Source organism: Dendrobium catenatum, unplaced genomic scaffold (genome assembly GCF_001605985.2).
Source record: "Dendrobium catenatum unplaced genomic scaffold, ASM160598v2 fragScaff_scaffold_984, whole genome shotgun sequence".
Taxonomy (NCBI): Eukaryota; Viridiplantae; Streptophyta; class Magnoliopsida; order Asparagales; family Orchidaceae; genus Dendrobium; species Dendrobium catenatum.
Genome location: NW_021319446.1, coordinates 189,056 through 207,404, shown reverse-complemented (window position 1 = coordinate 207,404; position 18,349 = coordinate 189,056). Strand labels below are relative to the sequence as shown.

The window sequence follows — 18,349 nt, the reverse complement described above, 5'->3', positions numbered from 1 at the left end:
TGGATGTTTTAAGCCATGTTGTATTTCAAAGACTTTGGAATTATGATGAGATTAGCTCATCTCCAACAAAAAAAAAATTCAATTTTCACCCCAAAATATTACTATACACAAAAAAATTTTCATAAATAACCCGCAATCATTAACATGGAACTCGGTAACGGTAATTGTGAAATAATTTTATTGACAATAATTGCAGATCTGCCCCCAGATCAAACAGTACAGTAATTAGGGTTTGACAGGGACCAAGAAGCAACCAGACGGGCCGACGGGGTATGGTTTTACTCGAAGCCGTCACCTCTACCGCTAGCCGACGGCCGCGGCTCGCCGGTTCGACTGTCGCCTTCTTTTCCGGCGAGGACGCTATCGCTCTGCCGCCACAACATAGCTATCTGGTCAAGCTTATCATATTCGACGGCGACCACGCTTACCCGGCGAAATTCATCCACCTTTTTGTCAAATTGCCGAGGCTGTGGCGTTCAAATTATAGAAGCGAGTGTTAAAGTCGTAGATCGCTGGGATGAAGGTCGTTGCGTTGGTGAGTGGGGGAAAGGATAGCTGCTTCGCGATGATGAAGTGCATGGATTACGGCCACGAGGTCGTTTTAGTAAACCGATCACTTTTTGTCTTGTTTCCTTGATTTTTTTTTTTCATTCCTTTGTTTTATTATGCATTTGCTCTTACCTGATTGACTGGCTGTAGATTGTTGCACTAGCCAATTTGATGCCAGTTGATGATTCTGTTGATGAATTGGATAGCTACATGTACCAAACTGTAAGATTCTTCTCTTGTTTTATTTTTTGGTTTTTTAATCGTCGTTAACTAGACTCTATTACCTCTTCTTTTGAATGGTTTACTTTTTGAAAGTTTCCGAGGAAAGTGCGTAATTGATCCTTGCACAAAATAAAATTCTTTGAGGGGTATATACATAATACATCCATTTCTAGGTGGGAAGATTAGCCTTCTAAGTTATGCATGGAATAAGAGAAAAAAATGTTTCTGAATTCTCTAGTTAGTCGATAAGGCTTGCAACATTTACTACTATAATGTGAAACAAAAAGGAAAAAAAATATAGCAGTTGCTGATAGATACTGAATTCAAGTGTATATGAACAGGATATCATAGGGATATGTAGAATATCCTAATGTTGTTATTATTGAAGGTTAGGAGAAGGTTTTTAACATTTAGTTGGACTCCGTGAGAGTATAAAACTATAGATTAATACAGTTTGTATGGGTTGAAATATGTTTCTAATTCCTAACAAACAAATTTTTTTTTTGCTACAGGTTGGCCACCAAATTGTTATTGGCTATGCTGAATGTATGGGATTGCCATTGTTCCGTCGAAGGATACAGGGATCAACTAGGTGGAGGCTCCATTCTGCTTTGGCATTTATTTATTTTTTGTTTGTCTCATTATTGTTTGGAGCTCTTCCAGCTCTTTCGTTTCGTGTTTCATCTTATTCATTCCTTTTATTTATGAATCATGTTGCCTTGATTGTCTGAATCAGTCTTGTTTTTCTTTTTTAATTTTAAGATAATGTTTGATTTTGTTCTATGTACCATTTTGAGACTTCAATTTGATCCCGTCCTTCCATGAAGTGTATAATTAACTATGAATTTAGATCATATGGTAGTATTTCTTTTTGTTAACATTTTATAGACTAGCTTTCTGTGACTTGATAGATATAGATATTTCAATTTCTAACTTTCACGTTTGTTGTTGGAAAACTTGATACACTGTTCTTTATGCTTGCATTTTAGTTGTAAAATTTATTTGAGTTAATTGGGATGGGAACTACATTCAATTGTTCTATACCTTTTTTGTTTTTGTTTAAATGAACATTTTGATGTTTAAGGTCTGCACCTTCTTTATTTCTTCTTATAAGATGGAAAATGCTTTTCTATTTGTGTAGGAATCAACAATTAAGCTACAGAATTACTCCTGGAGATGAAGTGGAGGATTTGTTTATTTTGCTACAAGAAGTTAAACAACAGATTCCTTCTGTGACAGCTGTATCGTCTGGCGCTATCGCATCTGATTATCAAAGACTCAGAGTGGAGAGCATTTGTGCAAGGTTAGGCCTTGTTTCTTTGGCTTATTTATGGAAGGAAGATCAAGCTTTTCTCCTTGATGAGATGGTAATTTATAAATTAATGTCACTATTTTATTGTTTGTGGCAGATTGCTTTTATACCTATCTATCTTCTTTTACAAAATGGCCTGACTTGTTTGTGCTTGCAGATAAGAAGAGGCATTGTAGCTGTTATTATTAAGGTAAAATTTTCCATTAGTTATTTCTGGTTCCTTCTTTTTATGTTTTTTGTTGATATTCATTTGTATAAACCTTCAGCGTACTCTTGAATGAAATAGCCACAATGTGGTCACTGGGATCAATTGAAGTGAGATGGTAGGTTGCATATGTGGATTGTAGTGGTGTCACATTGTGGGGTCAGGTTCTTGTGAGGTGCATGTCATTGATGGGGTTGGTTCCAACGAGATTGCATTGAGGTTGCAATCTGCCTCATCAGAGATGTATTCCGAATTCGATTTATTTCGATGAATTAAGAATACCTCAGAAACAGCCTAATGGATGTATTCTAAATTCCTTCAAATGTTATTTTGCATTTATGTTAGTTCAACCTAATGCCCAAAATTTCAAAACCTTTGCATTTGTTTTTCTCTACACCACTAAAACATCCAAACAAACAACGCATGCAAATTGAAGGCTACAAAAATTATAAAACAATGCAAAATTCTAGAAAACCAAACAATACTCCTCTGATCTGCTTCAGATTCTAGAAAGCTTATACCGTGGGGCCCATGCTGCCATGCCGGGTCCTGTCCTCAAGCGCTTAACAGAGAAACCACCATAGCTGAACCTGCCTATCATAGAAACAGTAGGTAATGATTTAGAAAAAAGTGAAGAAATCGGGGGCCGGTAATCAAATAACAGAGAAATTAATAGTCCTGGAGAAGCCTCTTCCACCTCGGTAAGGCTAAAACAAGGAAAAGATCCGTGCTATTTAGTCTTGATTCACATTGTGCTATTCATGGGATACCTTTTTTGGTTGTTTCAAATCTAGATGATATTCTTGCTTATTGTTTACATCCACGGTACGTGGTTGCTATACAGAAAATATTTTGATTTGTTAATTATTAGATTAGTAAACTACTGTCATATATTTCTTATTTCTTATTTACTTTTATTTGTTAGCTCTGATAATCTAAGTTCTTTTTTCCCCGCATCACATCAATTTTGTAGGTTGCAGCTATGGGCCTGAACCAGAAACACCTTGGGCAGGAACTTGTGGATCTACAAAGCTATCTGCTTCAAATGAAAGAGTATGTGTGGGGTATATCAACTTACACAAAATATGAACTAATAAATTCTACCTGATTCTTATAAAAACAGCTACAAGAAATATTTGGCTTGATTATTTTTATGCTTTTTTTACAATTGTCGGCTTTAAGAATATTAGTTGATTGTGAGGAAGTCTTTCCTCAAGATTTGCTCAGATTTCTTGCTACCAGATATAAATTAACATATTTGCTTGAAAGAGTGGAAGTCTTCTTATGGCATTGCTACGATCTCTCTTTATATTCTGGAAATAAATGAATATTTATAGTTAGGAGTTCCGTTCATGGTAATTTTAGTTCAAACTCCAGAAGAATAACTATCAATTTCCTTTAAAGAAATGAGTAAATAAACAAAAACTGTTGTTTTGAGTGCTGTTATGCTAAGCTGTAATTCTCGGCGCTTCAGTTAGCAGAATAAAACACACGATTCTACTTGTTATGATCAACTTGTTAACTTTCAAATGAAAGAATAGTCTAAAATGCTACATGCTAGATTTTCTATTGCTTATCATGCAGTACAATTTTTGTTTAGCTTCTACAGATCAAACCCCTGTGCGACTGTTAGCATCTCTAATGCTTATACCTTTTGCTCACATAGATTTATCCTTTATTACCTTTCCATTTACAATTTTGCAAGCATGATGATTTTATCTCCACCTTCATCCTTACAAATAAGATTTGTTTCTTCTGTAAGAAAGATTATTAAAAGATCAATATTGCTATTCGAAAGCTTTAAATTTCCTTATTTGATAGTTTATTCAGAAAATGTTTATATAAAAAATTACATCTTATTTTACAACTCTATAATAATTTATTTTTTATCCAAGTTATTATCACGTCAAAAACCATAGAAAATTGCTTTCATCCAGTCATTCATGTAGGTCTAAATTCTAATAATGAGAATTCTTTTGCACAGAAATGTAAACCGCTTGCAATGATGGCTATGCTTATGCTTACTTGTTGTTGTTTGTTTAGGCTTTATGGAATTAACGTATGTGGTGAAGGAGGAGAATATGAAACATTAACTCTTGATTGCCCACTTTTTAAGGTAAGTTATCCACGTTCCTGCTTTCATAAATGTGATGTCCTGTCTTAGTTTACCTTTTTTTCATTTATTTTTTATTACTAAAGGCATGTTTTACCGGCTGTTAATTTTTAACCTTTATAATTCCTTTTAGATTGACTAGTCCATCAACCTTAAATAATATATTCACTGAGGGAACAATCAACAAGGGAAGGACTGAATCAGCATAAGTGATTTCATATGATATAGGCTGTCGCATATATGAAGATGTTTTGTAAGTAAAGAATAAAAATGAAGTATTCACTGGATATTAGTTGAGTTTTCCTACCACCATTTGCCTTTTCCTGACAACCTTATTTAATTATACTCCCTAATTACCAACCTAATTATTTATTAGTGAATGTGTTTATTTTTAATGCTATAGAATTTGGGCGTGGAAGAGCTTGTGAGTGAGCTTTAGATAAGAGAGTGAGAGATTCCACTTATGTGAGTGAGTAATTCCCCAATGTAATGAGTGAGTGGATTTTCTTTGGGTGAGTGATTCATTGTTTGTTATGGGTGAGAATATGTTCATTTTTCATGCTATAAAAGGCTTAGTCATGGAAGAGTTTATGAGAGAGCTAATAGTGAGAGAGTGAGTGATTCATTGATTCCCCGTTATAATAAGCAAGTCCTTTTTGGGTGAGTGATTTATCAATTGCTATGAGATAGCAAGTCTTTATAGTTTTGAGGAAGTGAATCCTCATTCTATCTCATGTAATTGTCCTAAATAGTCTTGAAATCCCTTTTATCTACATTCAGTTCAATTTTTTTTTGGGTGCTAATTAATATCAGAGTCGGTTTCATAACATCTTGATTTGAGCATTTATATAGGTATCGATCAACAACAAGAAGTACTTATCATGAGATGGAAGCTCCACCAATGAGTTTCCTACGTGAAGAGAGGACGATGAAATTTGGTTGATACTTATTGAACTTTACAACGAGTACATATCATTTACTATCCATCTCATTCAATTATATTTTGCAACCACTAGTCACCTTATTTACTCCCCAAAGAGTTCATATTTGATGTTGTAAAAGGCTTGGACATTTCAAGTTTTAGTGAAAGAGCTAAAGAATGAGAGTGATAGATTCCTCGTATTTGGGTGAGTGATTCCCCAATGTAATTGGTGATTGAGTCTCCTTTGGGTTAGTGATTCATTGATTGTTATGGGTGAGCAAGTCCTCGTAGTTTTGAGTGAGTAAATCTCAACTTCATATATTGTAAATTTTCTTAAATAATATTAGCATTCTTCTTCCTATCTACTTTTAATTTTTTGGGCCTACAACAAAATATTGTAATTATATAAACATTATCCTCATATAATATATAAAGTATAAACTAGGGGTGTCAATTTCGGGTCACGGGTCGGGTTCGGATCGAACTCGGAAGTGATCCGACACTATTCGGGTTTGGGTCAACCCGACCCGTTTTTTCAAACGGGTCGATTTTCCAGACCTGAACCCGACCCCCTTCGGGTTCGGCTCAACCTGACCCGACTCGCTTCGGGTTCAATTTTTTTTATTTCCCGTACGCAACGTGACAGTGCGGCAGCTCGGGCGGCGTCAGCAGTAGCAGTGCAGCAGTAGCGGTGCCGGCAAGGCAGCGGGCCTGGTGCAAGCGGTGACTCGATGTCTTGATGCGACGCGAGAAGGCAGGCTGCGAGGCAACCAGGGCAAGCGGGGCAGGCGGGCAACTGGGGTAGGCGGGGCTGCGGGGCAGGCTGACAGACTGGGGCAGGGCAGGTCAGGGTGGGCAGGGCCGATTTCTAGGTCATTCCGGGTCATTCCCGGGTCAACCCGAATCCGACCTAGTTTTGCAAACGGGTTAGTTTTCCGGACCCGAACCCGAGCCGCTTCAAGTTCGGGTCAACCCAAACCCGAAATTTTTGGGTCGGGTCTAATATTGACACCCCTAGTATAAACATCTATTATGCATTGATATTTTGTATGATGAAGTGTGTCATATCGGAAATGTGCATGACACGTTGCTCCACATGTGCCCAACATGTGTTGGACACTCCATCTGTGTTTCCAATTAAAATTAATAAAAAAAATAATGGACTTGTGTGTCCTACAAATATGTCATGAATAATAGTTTTAACTTTTAAAAATATTTCAGATAAATAATTTAAGTTAAATTGATCACTCTCTTTTATTTTAAAATATATTACTTAAAAAAATTAATAGTTAACACTAATTTTACTTTTATTATTGCACTCTATTTTACTAAGATTTTCTTATAATATTTATTTTTTATTTTCTCACAAAATTAGCAAAATTTTCAATTTAAACCCAACAATCTATAATACAATGTGACAATTTTTTCTTCAATTAAGTTTAAGATATTTGGTTAAATTAAATATATATTTTTAATTTTATGAGCAGTTAAACTAAAATTATTATTATCTTTGGTTAATTTAAATATATATATTTTTAATTTTATGAGCAGTTAAACTAAAATTATTATTATTTGAAATCATTTCTTATTTATTTAATTTGTATAATTATTATTATTTTTAGATGTAACATTATAATGTAGTGTCTAAGTGCGTGTATTTATCCTATTTTTTCAATAACAGGTGTGTGCTGTGCTGGTGTTGTATCGTAACCTATCGCCATGCTCATATTGATGCATCTTTGATGAACATTTTTTTTATATAGCCATGTACATACTTCATGTAAGGGGGCACAAAACATAAATAACAGAAAACTGTACAAGATTTTACAAATATATGATGTTATTTTATTCTAATTTACCTACATTTAAAATAATTATTAGCTTTTTGAAACATTTAGGCCGGACGCTGTGCCTGTAATGGTATCAATCTATCTGGTTTAACATTAAAAATTGGATAATGCCACATAGATTATCTGTTTTGGCATATTCAAGAGTGCCCGAGTTTCCAGAATTACCGTATATTTATGCTTCCTTCTATAAGAGTCCTCATAATTTATTTAAAAAGGGCCATATACTATTCATTTAACAGGTCTTATGTAGCTTGACATGAAACAGTTTATTGTGTTCATTTCCAGAATGCTCGAATTGTAATTGACAAGTTCGAAGTAGTACTACATTCACCTGATTCAATTGCACCTGTTGGTATTATTCATCCATTGGCTTTCCATCTGGAGCACAGAAAAGATTCTTCATGCACAGATAAGGAAAATAATGATTTTACTTCAGAAAAAGCAGGTTCTGTTTTCCATGTTAAGAAAGAGTTTTTGCCAAATTATTTGGAGAAGTGCAAATCTATGGATGCAGTATTTGATAGATTTGACACAATTGAGCAAGTAAAGATGAGCATATCAACTTGCAAAAGGGACACATTCTCCATTGGGTGTTGGGTTCCAAACTCTACCCCTTTTGAGGGTATAAAGCTTATCTCTTAGGACATGAAATTCACTTTATCTTATTTGTCAATAAGCGTCTTTTTCATCAAAACACTTATCTTTAATTGTCCTGGCAGGATTGCAGAAAGATCTCATGTCAGTTCTTCATGCAATTGAGTTACAACTGCTGAAAGATGATCTTGATTGGGCTCATGTTTTGTACATCCACCTTTACATTTCTGATATGAAGCAATTTGGATTAGCCAATGATGTTTATGTGAGTTTCATTAGTGAAAAGAAGTGCTCTTTTGGTGTCCCATCGCGTAGTACGATCGAGTTGCCTATTGCGGAGCTCGGTCTAGGCGATGCGTATGTTGAAGTTCTGGTGTCAACTGATCAGTGTAAACGAGTTTTGCATGTACAAAGCATATCATGCTGGGCTCCTAGTTGTATTGGACCATATAGCCAGGTAGCAACTGATGATTTTCATATTTTTCATTATATATATTGGTTTAGTTTGCTGTCTCTTATGAGATAATGAGCTAACTGTAAGAGTTGTTCCTCATTTTTCGTTTAGGCAACCTTGCACAGAGAAGTTCTTTACATGGCTGGACAGCTAGGTCTGGATCCTCCTACAATGTTACTCCAGCCTGGAGGTCCAGCTGCTGAAATGGATCAGGCTCTGCTAAATTGTGAGGCGGTGGCCAATTGCTTCAAAAGTTCCATTGCTACTTCTGCAATTATCATTATTGTATATTGCTCTACATCGATTTCTTCATTTGAGATGGCTGAAATCCAGAATCGAATGGAGTATTTCCTGAAGCACCATTCTACCCATCATGATGGCTTTCTAGGAGCATATAATCCAATTGTCCTATATGTTCTAGTACCCAATCTTCCAAAAGGGTAATAATTTAACAAGTGTATAAATGTAGCTTTCTTCAAATGACTTAAAAACACTATTATTTATTGCCTTACTTCCTCAATGGTTTCCGAATATTTTAAGGAAATTTGTTGATATAACTATTATTTTAGTTCTACTATCTTGAAAGTACAATTGAAGTTCTATTTGCAAGCTAATATATGCATACATGCAGAGCACTGGTTGAAGTGAAGCCTACCCTTCACCTTGCAGATAATGGAAAATATGGAGTTCAATCAGTCTTACTGAAAGCACCTGCTCCAGATAAGCCAAATTATTTTGGCTTTAAATGCTCAGATGGGCATAACTCTTATTGCAGGATAAATGTGGTTCCCGACAAGATATGCGTGGCCCTGATTTCTGTAACGAAAGACCATGCTGGAAGCATATATTTTGAAGCTGATCATGATCTTCTTTGTCTTCACTGTGACAAATCTCACAAGCACATCAAAGCAATTGCGTTATTCTTTACTGGTCTTATTGATAAGATTATTTCTGATAATGGATTTTCTTGGCAAGACATAAAGGTAAGTTTTTTTTTTTCTCTCATCATTCATCTTGATAGTTCAACAGAATTATTTTGAATCATGAATAATTCCTTCCTCTTGCAATGCGCTTGAAATATAACCTCAAGAAAAAAAATTAGGTCATTATATTATGAATGAAATTTGGATTGATTATCCATATATTTTTAATCATGATTGTCAATGTTTGAAATCTCCATTTTCTAATTCATGATGTTATTCTTCTTGATAACATTAGAACTACTTAACAAGTAGAAGCCATGGTGACTAATTCCTTCCCCTTGGAATGCTCTTGCATCATAACTTAAAAGGACAAAAATGGCGACGGTATAACTCGAAACAAAATTTTCGTCAGTCTTTGAGACGCGCAATATACAATTCGATTGAATATCCATATATTGCATTCATTTTAAAGTAAATACAATAGCTTTGAGGTTCATTTTGACCCCGATTATTTCCTATAACCTCACATGAGAGTTCCATAATTTTTTCGAAAACGGCGAGTGCAAAACACAAATTTGATTTACATAATTTGAATCACCATCTTAGCAACTATTTTCCAATTTTTTACCAATCAAACTAGCTAGCATGTTCTCTTTTTGTTCATAGATAAAAGTCACTTATTAAGATTTCGTTTAAGATAGCTTTCTTACTGCTTCTTAAAGTCGTTTTTTAATATAAAAATTAAATTTTTTATACTAAAAAATAAGCAGTAGTAAGAAAATCGTCTCGAATGAAGCCTAACTTTATTGCTTTTTATTACAGTCTTCTCTTATTCACTGCTTATTTTCTTCCATTGCAGAACCTAAGGTTCTACTTCCTGAATGATCTAGTCTCTTCAGCAGATCTTCTTTTCTCCATATTTTCTGAGGCTTTCAGTGAGTTTGCTGATTCAAGCAGTAAATTAAAAGCAATCTATGAGCCTCTTTTCAATCTACTGCCAGTTTTAGGCTCTGGTAGATCTTCCTCCATGGATGACCTCATCACATGTGAGGTATTTGCTTCAAAGCTTTGAAAGTGATTTCTCCATATTATTCTCCATAATCCACTGTAAGATTCTTCTAGATTATTGAAGGATTCATCAATTAGGTGCTTGAAGAAAAGCTCCTTGTGTATCATTTTATTTGTGTTGTAAAATATTATTTGATTACTTTGTATTACATTAAATTTAATTCTTTGGCTATAATGATACTATTTTTGCTTAGTTTTATATAGGGGTTTATACTGGTCGAGCTGAGCTCGAGTCATGTCTAACTTGAGCTTGATTAATCAATCACATTCTTGCTCGAACTCGAGCTTAATTCTACGACTTTGAGGCTGACGAGTCGGCTCATTTATTATAAAAGAGGAAATGATTATGATTGAAACAATTATTATTATAAAATGCTAAAAGGAATGAGAAATTAGAAGATAAATTATAAATAATTATTTGATATAAGAAAGTGAGATAAATTTTGAAGATTTTTAAATGGGTTTATGTTTAAACACTTCAATTCTAATGTCTTTTAAATGTATTTTATATTAATATTTTTTAAATAAGTAGGCTAGTGAGCCAACAAGTTGAGTCGAGGCTAGGTCAATTTTGGCTCATTAGCTCATCGATATCAGCTTATGAGTCATTTATTTAGCTGAGCTCGAGTTATATTACTTTTGTTTTCAGTTAAAATAAAATATGTTGAAAGATCTTGTTTTTTATTATGAATATATATTTTAATTATCCTAATAAGTTTATGTAGTTCATAATTTTTTTTTAACACAAAATAAAATTATATTAATAAACCAAAAATTACAACATAGACTCAAATAAAAAAGAAATAAGACCAAAATATCAGAGGAGAGGTACAATCAAAAGCGAGCCTCAAGAAATCAGTCAAAGGCTTCCAGCGTCCGGCGACTCAGCACGGACCATGGCCCAGTAAAGTTGTAAGAAAGAACCCCTCCCGAAAAACCACACCTACGGTTGCCACAGGCAAAAAAAAACGACCGGGACGGAGCCCCGACCACATCATTGCCAAGACCTCTCATAGAATCCAAAACGAACAGTAAAGCCAAATGAAAACCAAGCCAAAACAGCGAAACACAACAAAACGCCACGCAAAAATCACTTTTACGTCTACCTCTCAACAAAATTCTCTAAGTATGCAACATTGGCGAGCGAACAAGGGAAAAAATCAGAATCAAATCATCACAATGCAGATTGCGCTTCATTAATCCGACGAATCAATCAACCATCTTGCTGTCCCGTAGTCCTCCATAGACCTGGGGATGACCAAGGACACACACAATAGCCAACTTATGAGAATTAACGACATTACTAGAACCTCACTAGATTATAGTCAAGAAGGAATAAATCACTCACAGCCATATCCATTCAACAGACAAAAAAACCTCATCTCCACCCATCCTCATTTTCCTAAACATTAATTTCTCCAGAATTCACAATGCCCAGTAACAGGTGGGCGAACCAACTTCACCTAACAGAAGGAACCACCGTCTCCAGAGCAGTATGGAACGGAACCACATCCCAAACCAGAACCCACACCACTATTTGCATTCTAACATCAATCCTAAACAGAAAATAAAATCAAAAAATTTTTCCCCTGTTTTTAAGCCAAAACCGAGCCAAAATATCATTACTATTAGCATCAACTCCTTGAGGAATAAAAGGTCTAGCTTCGGCGAATTAAAACAAACGAGTTCATTAATTAATATCATCACAACACAATTATGAGTTTTAATCAATTTGATATCGAAATAATAAATTAATTACTAGTTTATTAGGGCTAATTATCCTTTATTTTACCAACTAATCATTTGACTAATACCAATGTATGCTTGATAAGGGAAATTAGCATTAATAAAAATTTTATATGGTTTATAAATAAGCACTCTATGATATTAATTAATTAAGATGATTAATTAACGTAAGTATGATTATCAAATATTTATTAGATATCTCTATATTGATCAACCTTAGAAATTGAGATGAGGAGAGATATTCTGTTCGGTAACACTGGACGGATAACCGTCCCAGTACCGCTGGTAGCGTCGGTAACAGTTCGTATCTAGCGTGGTACATCTTTGTGTGACAAGACACATTTTTTAATTGGCCTTCGGAAGACGGTCCGGATCCGCCTTTTAATAATTAGCTCAAGATGGGGGTCCAATCAACTAGTGTAGGTGGCAATAAGTTCGCCAAGGGGCGGCATCGACCGTCTCTGACGGAGCGAGCGATGTCAACAAGGCAAATCACTGGTTTAGAGATTCTTAAGGTTGTATTAGTTTTATTGAATGTTTTGGGTTGCTATAATGTGAAAATAAATTAATTTTATGTGTTGAAATATTTAAATTTAATGTTTTAAAGTGCTATATATCAAAAATCGCCTTCCGAAAATTCTTACTCAGAAAGACAAATAGATAAATTCTTAATATGAAATTGAAATTACTTTATTTACAAATTAATTAAAGAAATTAAAATTAATATAATATTTCATTATTTGAGTGTATATAAATATAATTTAATATTAGATGATACATTTTTCTTTATTTTTTTAATTCCATGAAAATCAAATATCGGAACTGAACACTCATTTGGTTCTTGGCTCTAATCATGCCATAAGAAGTGAATTTAACTAATTACGTGACTTAAACTAATTAGTTTTTTAATTTAATTCCGAGCTGTAGTTTCAAAGTTCAACCAGCTTAAGAGTACACCGCATCCAAGCTGGAGCCGAAGCGTTAATTATAAAATAATAATTTAAATATTGTTATAATTAAATTTAATCATAATATTATATTCCAAAATTTCTTTTATAATTTTATAATAAATTTATTTATCGTGCTACTTTTGAAAGAAATATCAAAATCTTTTTCATGTATCCAAAATAGTTCACACTAAACAAAATAAATTAAATTCAATAAAATTACTCAAAAAATTCTGATCCAAATTTTAAAAAAAATTAAATACTTCTAAAAAATAAATTCAAATATTTTAAAATTTTAATTATCAAATTTTGATTAGAATATTCTAATAAAAAATTTCTCCTAATAATTAAAATTACCAAATAAAAAAATTATACGAAAATATAGTTATCAACATTTAAAATCATTTAATTCAAATTATATTAATCCAAAATAAATTCAAATGTTTTAAAATTATAATAATCAAAATTTGAACGAAATATTAAAAATCCAAACTTTCTCCTTATAAAAAAATTAATTATCACATCTAATTTCAAATGATATACAAAATCTTTTTTCTATATCCAAAAATAGTTCATATGTTAGCAAAAATAAATAAATAATACTCAAATTAAAATCTTCTACGATTTATTAAATAAATATTGCCTAAATATAGAAATTTGAATCCTTTTTAGGATTTTGAATAAAAAAGAAAACGTATCTTTTAATCCTAAAACAAAATAAAATTTATCATTATAAAGAAACAATTATAGCATTTTTTAGGATTTTTTAAAATAAAAAATTCAAATTCAAATATCTTTGCTCTTTCTCTCTCTATAAATACTTTATGCAATCCCTCTTCAAACATATTTCATATTTTAGCTCTACTACAATAGAACTGGGTAGAGATAGAGAGAGAGAACATAGTTGGGTAGAGATAGAGAGAGAATAAAGTTGGGTAGAGATAGAGAGAGAAAAGGAGAAGATGAGGAAAAAGTGCTCTCATTGTAATCTGGACGGCCATAATTCTCGCACGTGTCAAAGTCAAGGTGTTCGGATCTTCGGGAAGAAGCTCACACCGTCTGATTGTTTCCCTTCCACCACTACTGCTCGCAAGAAAGGTTCTATCTTCTACCTTTTACGTTGTATGATAACTTTCTCATGCATATGATAACTTTCTCATCCAAAAATAAAATAATAAATAATAAGATTCCAAAAAGAAGAAGAATAATACAATAATTAAAGTTTTATTAATTCGGATGGTAAAATAGATAATAATCAATACATTCATAACTTTCCACATGTTTTGTATGAGTAATTTATAATAACAATAATAAATGAAAATAAATAGTGGAATAAAAAATTAAAATATGTATGTAAAAAGAAATAATTTGAACATGGAGTAAACTTGACAAGAAATATGTACGGATCGTAGCGGTTTTAGAAAATAGAAAGATTGAAGTGTAATTATACGGTGAGTTCTGATCGATGAGTTCTTACGATAGTTTCCTTCTAAATTAAAAAAATATATATTTATTATATTTATATTGATTAATTAATTAGTTATTTATTTATTTATTGTCTCAAAAAGTGGTAACTTGTGAGTTTTAGTTCTTGATAATTTGGTGAAAAATATTGTTTTTAATGTGTATGATTTGAAATTTTGTTTTTGAAATAAGAATTAATTTTGAATTGTTGTGTTAATAAAATAAGATTTTTGGAGCTTTTTTGAATTTTTGTAATTTAAGTCAAATTCTTCTCTGTTTTAAAATAATTAAGCTTCATATGTTGATAGTAGTTAATTTATGTTATCATAATACTTTTATATAATAAATAAAAAATATTTTTTGTTTGCAAAATTATTTATTTTAATTTTCAAATTTAGAAAGAATATGTTAGCTACGATATTATAGGATAGTTTTGAACAATAACCTATGGAAAAAATTGATTGGCTGGTGTTATTTTTTTCTCTTTTCTTATTCTTATTATAGTATTAATTAATTTATTGAAATATTATTGTTATTTTGAATAAATATTTTCCTATTTTGATAAGTTAATTTTTTAATAAAAATTTCTTGGTATTTAAATTTCAAATATGATACCAATTTAATATTATATCAAATATTTTGTCTTTATTTTTATTACATTACTATGAGAATCAAAATATCGAAACTGCCACTCATTTGGTTCTTGCTCTAATCATGCCATAGAAAAACATAATGAATTCTCACTAATTATAGGGATTACTCTTTTGGTCCCCAATTAATGAACTCTATTAAAATTTAAAACTAATTAGCTTTTAGTTTATATTCCGAGCGCTGTCCAACTTAATTATTAAAAATAAAAAAATAATAATATAAAAATATTAGTGATCAAAATTTAATAATTATAAAAATTTAAAATAATTTAATTGAAAATTATATTTCATTTTAATAATTCTAATATATATTAAAAATGTATATTTATAAAAAATTGATCAGAATAACTGTAATTAATGTATTATATAATTTCAAAATAATATGATCATTTTTATATATCCAAAATGATTCATATCTAAACAAAATAAATTAAAATTATGTTAAAAAATATTCAGATCAAAAATTTAAATTTTAATAAATTTTAAAAAATAATTTAATTCAAACTAGATTTATCGCAAAATAAATTCAAACATTTTAAATTTAAATTAGAATATTATATTAAAAAATTTCTTCTTATAATTTTCTTATATGAAATTTATTTATTATGCCCTAATTTTGAAAGATAATACAAATATCTTTTTTATATATCAAAATAGTCATATCTTAACAAATAAATTAAATTTCAAATAAAAATTTACTCAAAAGTTTTCTGAGTCAAACATTAAATTATAAAAAAAATTTAAAATTAATTAAATTCAATTATATTATAAAAAGTAGAATTCAAATTTTTTAAAATGTATAAAAATAATCAATATTTACCTCTGCAGACCTCAGAACAAATAATATTTTAATAATAACATTGTAAAACAAAAAAATATATAACAATATAATCTATAACAATCTGAGAACTAAAAAATATATAGCAATATATAAAAAAAATCCAATATTTTATTATGAAAATTTGCTTTCCTATCAATTTCACTTCAATATTTTCTTCATTAAAACTGAACTATGAAAATTACATTCATATTCAAAAATATATATTGTTTTCTTTTTTTTTTTTGCAATATTATATATAATTTTACATTTGTTAATTTTTACAAAATTATATATATATTTTTTCAGCGGTACAATGGACTGAGGAGGAGCATAAGATGTTCTTGGTTGGGCTTAAGAAACTGGGCAAGGGCGACTGGTGTGGCATCGCTCGTAATTATGTGTTCACGAGAACTCCCACTCAAGTTGCCAGCCATGCTCAAAAATATTTTCTTCGGCACAGCTCTCAAAGCATGAGAAATAGAAGATCCAGTGTGTTCGACATTGCTCCTGATGAAGTTCGTTTCCTTACACTCAGATTTTTACAGTAAAATTTGGAAGAAAAGTTGCCTGGGGAAGTGAAAGCCGTTGGATTTGCTTTGAGATATGTGCCATATAAATTTTGATGGATTTATTATTTTTATATATGTTACATAAATCTAGAAGTAAATTCAACGGATTTTAGTAAGGGGTGTCAAAAAGGATAGCGGGCTTGGATTTGAGTCCGACCTGAAATTGACTCGATCCGAATCAAACTAATCCGAACTCGACCTACCAACATTCCTGAATTGCCTGACCCGTTTTGATTATTTTTTTACTTATTAACTATAAAATTTATGATATTTAATAAAATTAAGAAGATTATGCCTACTAATTAAAAAATAATAATGGAAAAATATATATTAAACTGTCATTTTTTAGTCAAAAAATGAGTTTTCGAGTTAACCTGAATCCAACTTTTTTAAAAAATGTATCAGAAAACCCAATCATAATCTGACCTATTTAGTAAACAGATTAACCCGAACATGAATTTTTTTAGTTGAATTGACAAGTTACGTCATTTGTTGTCACCCCTAACTTTTAGTAGTAGTGCTAATAAATGATCATACCTAACAATAAAACTAGTCCACAGTTTCAGTCCAAAATTTCGACCCGTTAATTCATGAACCTGATTCTGACCCATAAGAGACCCATTTATTTAATTTTTCTCCATAAATTAATTTGCTTGCTTGTATTCTCTTCTTAACTTTTATTAATTGAACTAAACTTTATAATTGTCATTTTATAATTTAAAAAAAAACTAATCAAAACAAGTTACCAAGTCTGGCTCAAGTCATTCAGATTACCAACCAGTGAGTTGGTTTCATGTTCAACCTTTGACTTGTTCATTAGACGGGTCGGATTCAAGTCGACTGATTTCATATCAGGTCAATTTCAAGTTAAATCCAAACCTTACCCATTAAACCATTTTGACACACATCTAGTTAAGATATTGATATCCCACAAGTAGCCTTATTAAGAGCAACTTTTTTCATAACTTCACACTATGGTTCTGTTTGTGACAGCTTTCTTACTGTTTCTTGAAGAAACTTTTTCGTACAAAAATTAAAATTTTTGCACTAGAAAGTGCTATTAGAAGCAGAAAGAAAACCGTCCCAAACGAAGCCTATATCTCACACACATCTACTTCAACTTCAACTTTTTATGCCGCTTTTCAAAAAGCTACAACCTCAAAAGCAGCTTCTTCCAACCGCATTTTCTTGTCTGATAACCATCAAAAAGCTGTTGTTCCTACAACAATAATTTTACAGCTAATCCGCCCCAAAAGAACCCTAAATATTCTCTTTGTCTTGAACAAAATCACTCACCAGAACTATCTATCTTGGATACAGGAGGCTCAAGAAGCTGGTAGCAGTTCAACGACAGTTCATCCTCATGAAGTTTCAGAAAACCAACCTGCTATGCAGATTAACAGTTCAACTGACACGGAACCTGTCATCTCAGATCCACCCGCAAACCTCAACTGCTGCTATCCTGCCTTCTTTCCAAGCAAGCTGTACAGTTACCCAGCAGTTTATCCTGGCTTCCTTCAGCCTGGTTTTCCCTTTCCCATGGCTTACTGGCCTACCTATCCAGCTCAAGCTCCAGTTTTACAGTCACACCATGAGATTTTCAAACCTGTTGCAGTGCGTTTGAAGAGCTCTGTTGACGAGGAGGAGATTGATGATTTACCAAGGCTGAGTTTGTAGAACAGGTTTTGTTTGGGGCGACTTTCTTACTGCTTTCGAATGCAGCTTTTTAGTTCAAAAATTAAAAATTTTGTACTAAAAAACTGTTTTATAAAGCAGTAAGAAAGTCGTCCCAAACGAAGCAAAGATTTGCTACTTAACATGAAGTAGTGAGTTATATATTTATCCATGTTGGTTTAGTTAAGCGAGGCTTCGCTTGGGACAGCTTTCTCTTACTGTTTTCTAAAGCAGCTTCTTAGTTCAAAAAATTTTTGAACTGAAAGT

General features: G+C 32.0%; 2 protein-coding genes across 2 annotated transcripts; both read left to right on the top strand.

The window, feature by feature from the left end:
• The first annotated feature begins 208 nt into the window (after window positions 1-208).
• LOC110095883 (diphthine--ammonia ligase) lies at window positions 209-10,411 on the top strand. The gene is made up of 12 exons (XM_020821587.2): window positions 209-595; window positions 700-771; window positions 1,284-1,363; window positions 1,913-2,138; window positions 2,241-2,273; window positions 3,262-3,341; window positions 4,332-4,404; window positions 7,459-7,795; window positions 7,893-8,224; window positions 8,333-8,661; window positions 8,853-9,204; window positions 10,004-10,411. The coding sequence occupies exons 1-12, from the start codon at window positions 518-520 to the stop codon at window positions 10,214-10,216; spliced, it is 2,205 nt and encodes a 734-aa protein (XP_020677246.1). The 5' UTR covers window positions 209-517; the 3' UTR covers window positions 10,217-10,411.
• A 3,456-nt stretch (window positions 10,412-13,867) lies between these two features.
• LOC110112960 (transcription factor KUA1-like) lies at window positions 13,868-18,085 on the top strand. Its single transcript, XM_028697636.1, has 3 exons — window positions 13,868-14,003; window positions 16,146-16,354; window positions 17,729-18,085. Exons 1-3 carry the CDS (start codon window positions 13,868-13,870, stop codon window positions 18,083-18,085), a joined length of 702 nt encoding a protein of 233 aa, XP_028553469.1.
• The last annotated feature ends 264 nt before the right edge of the window (window positions 18,086-18,349 follow it).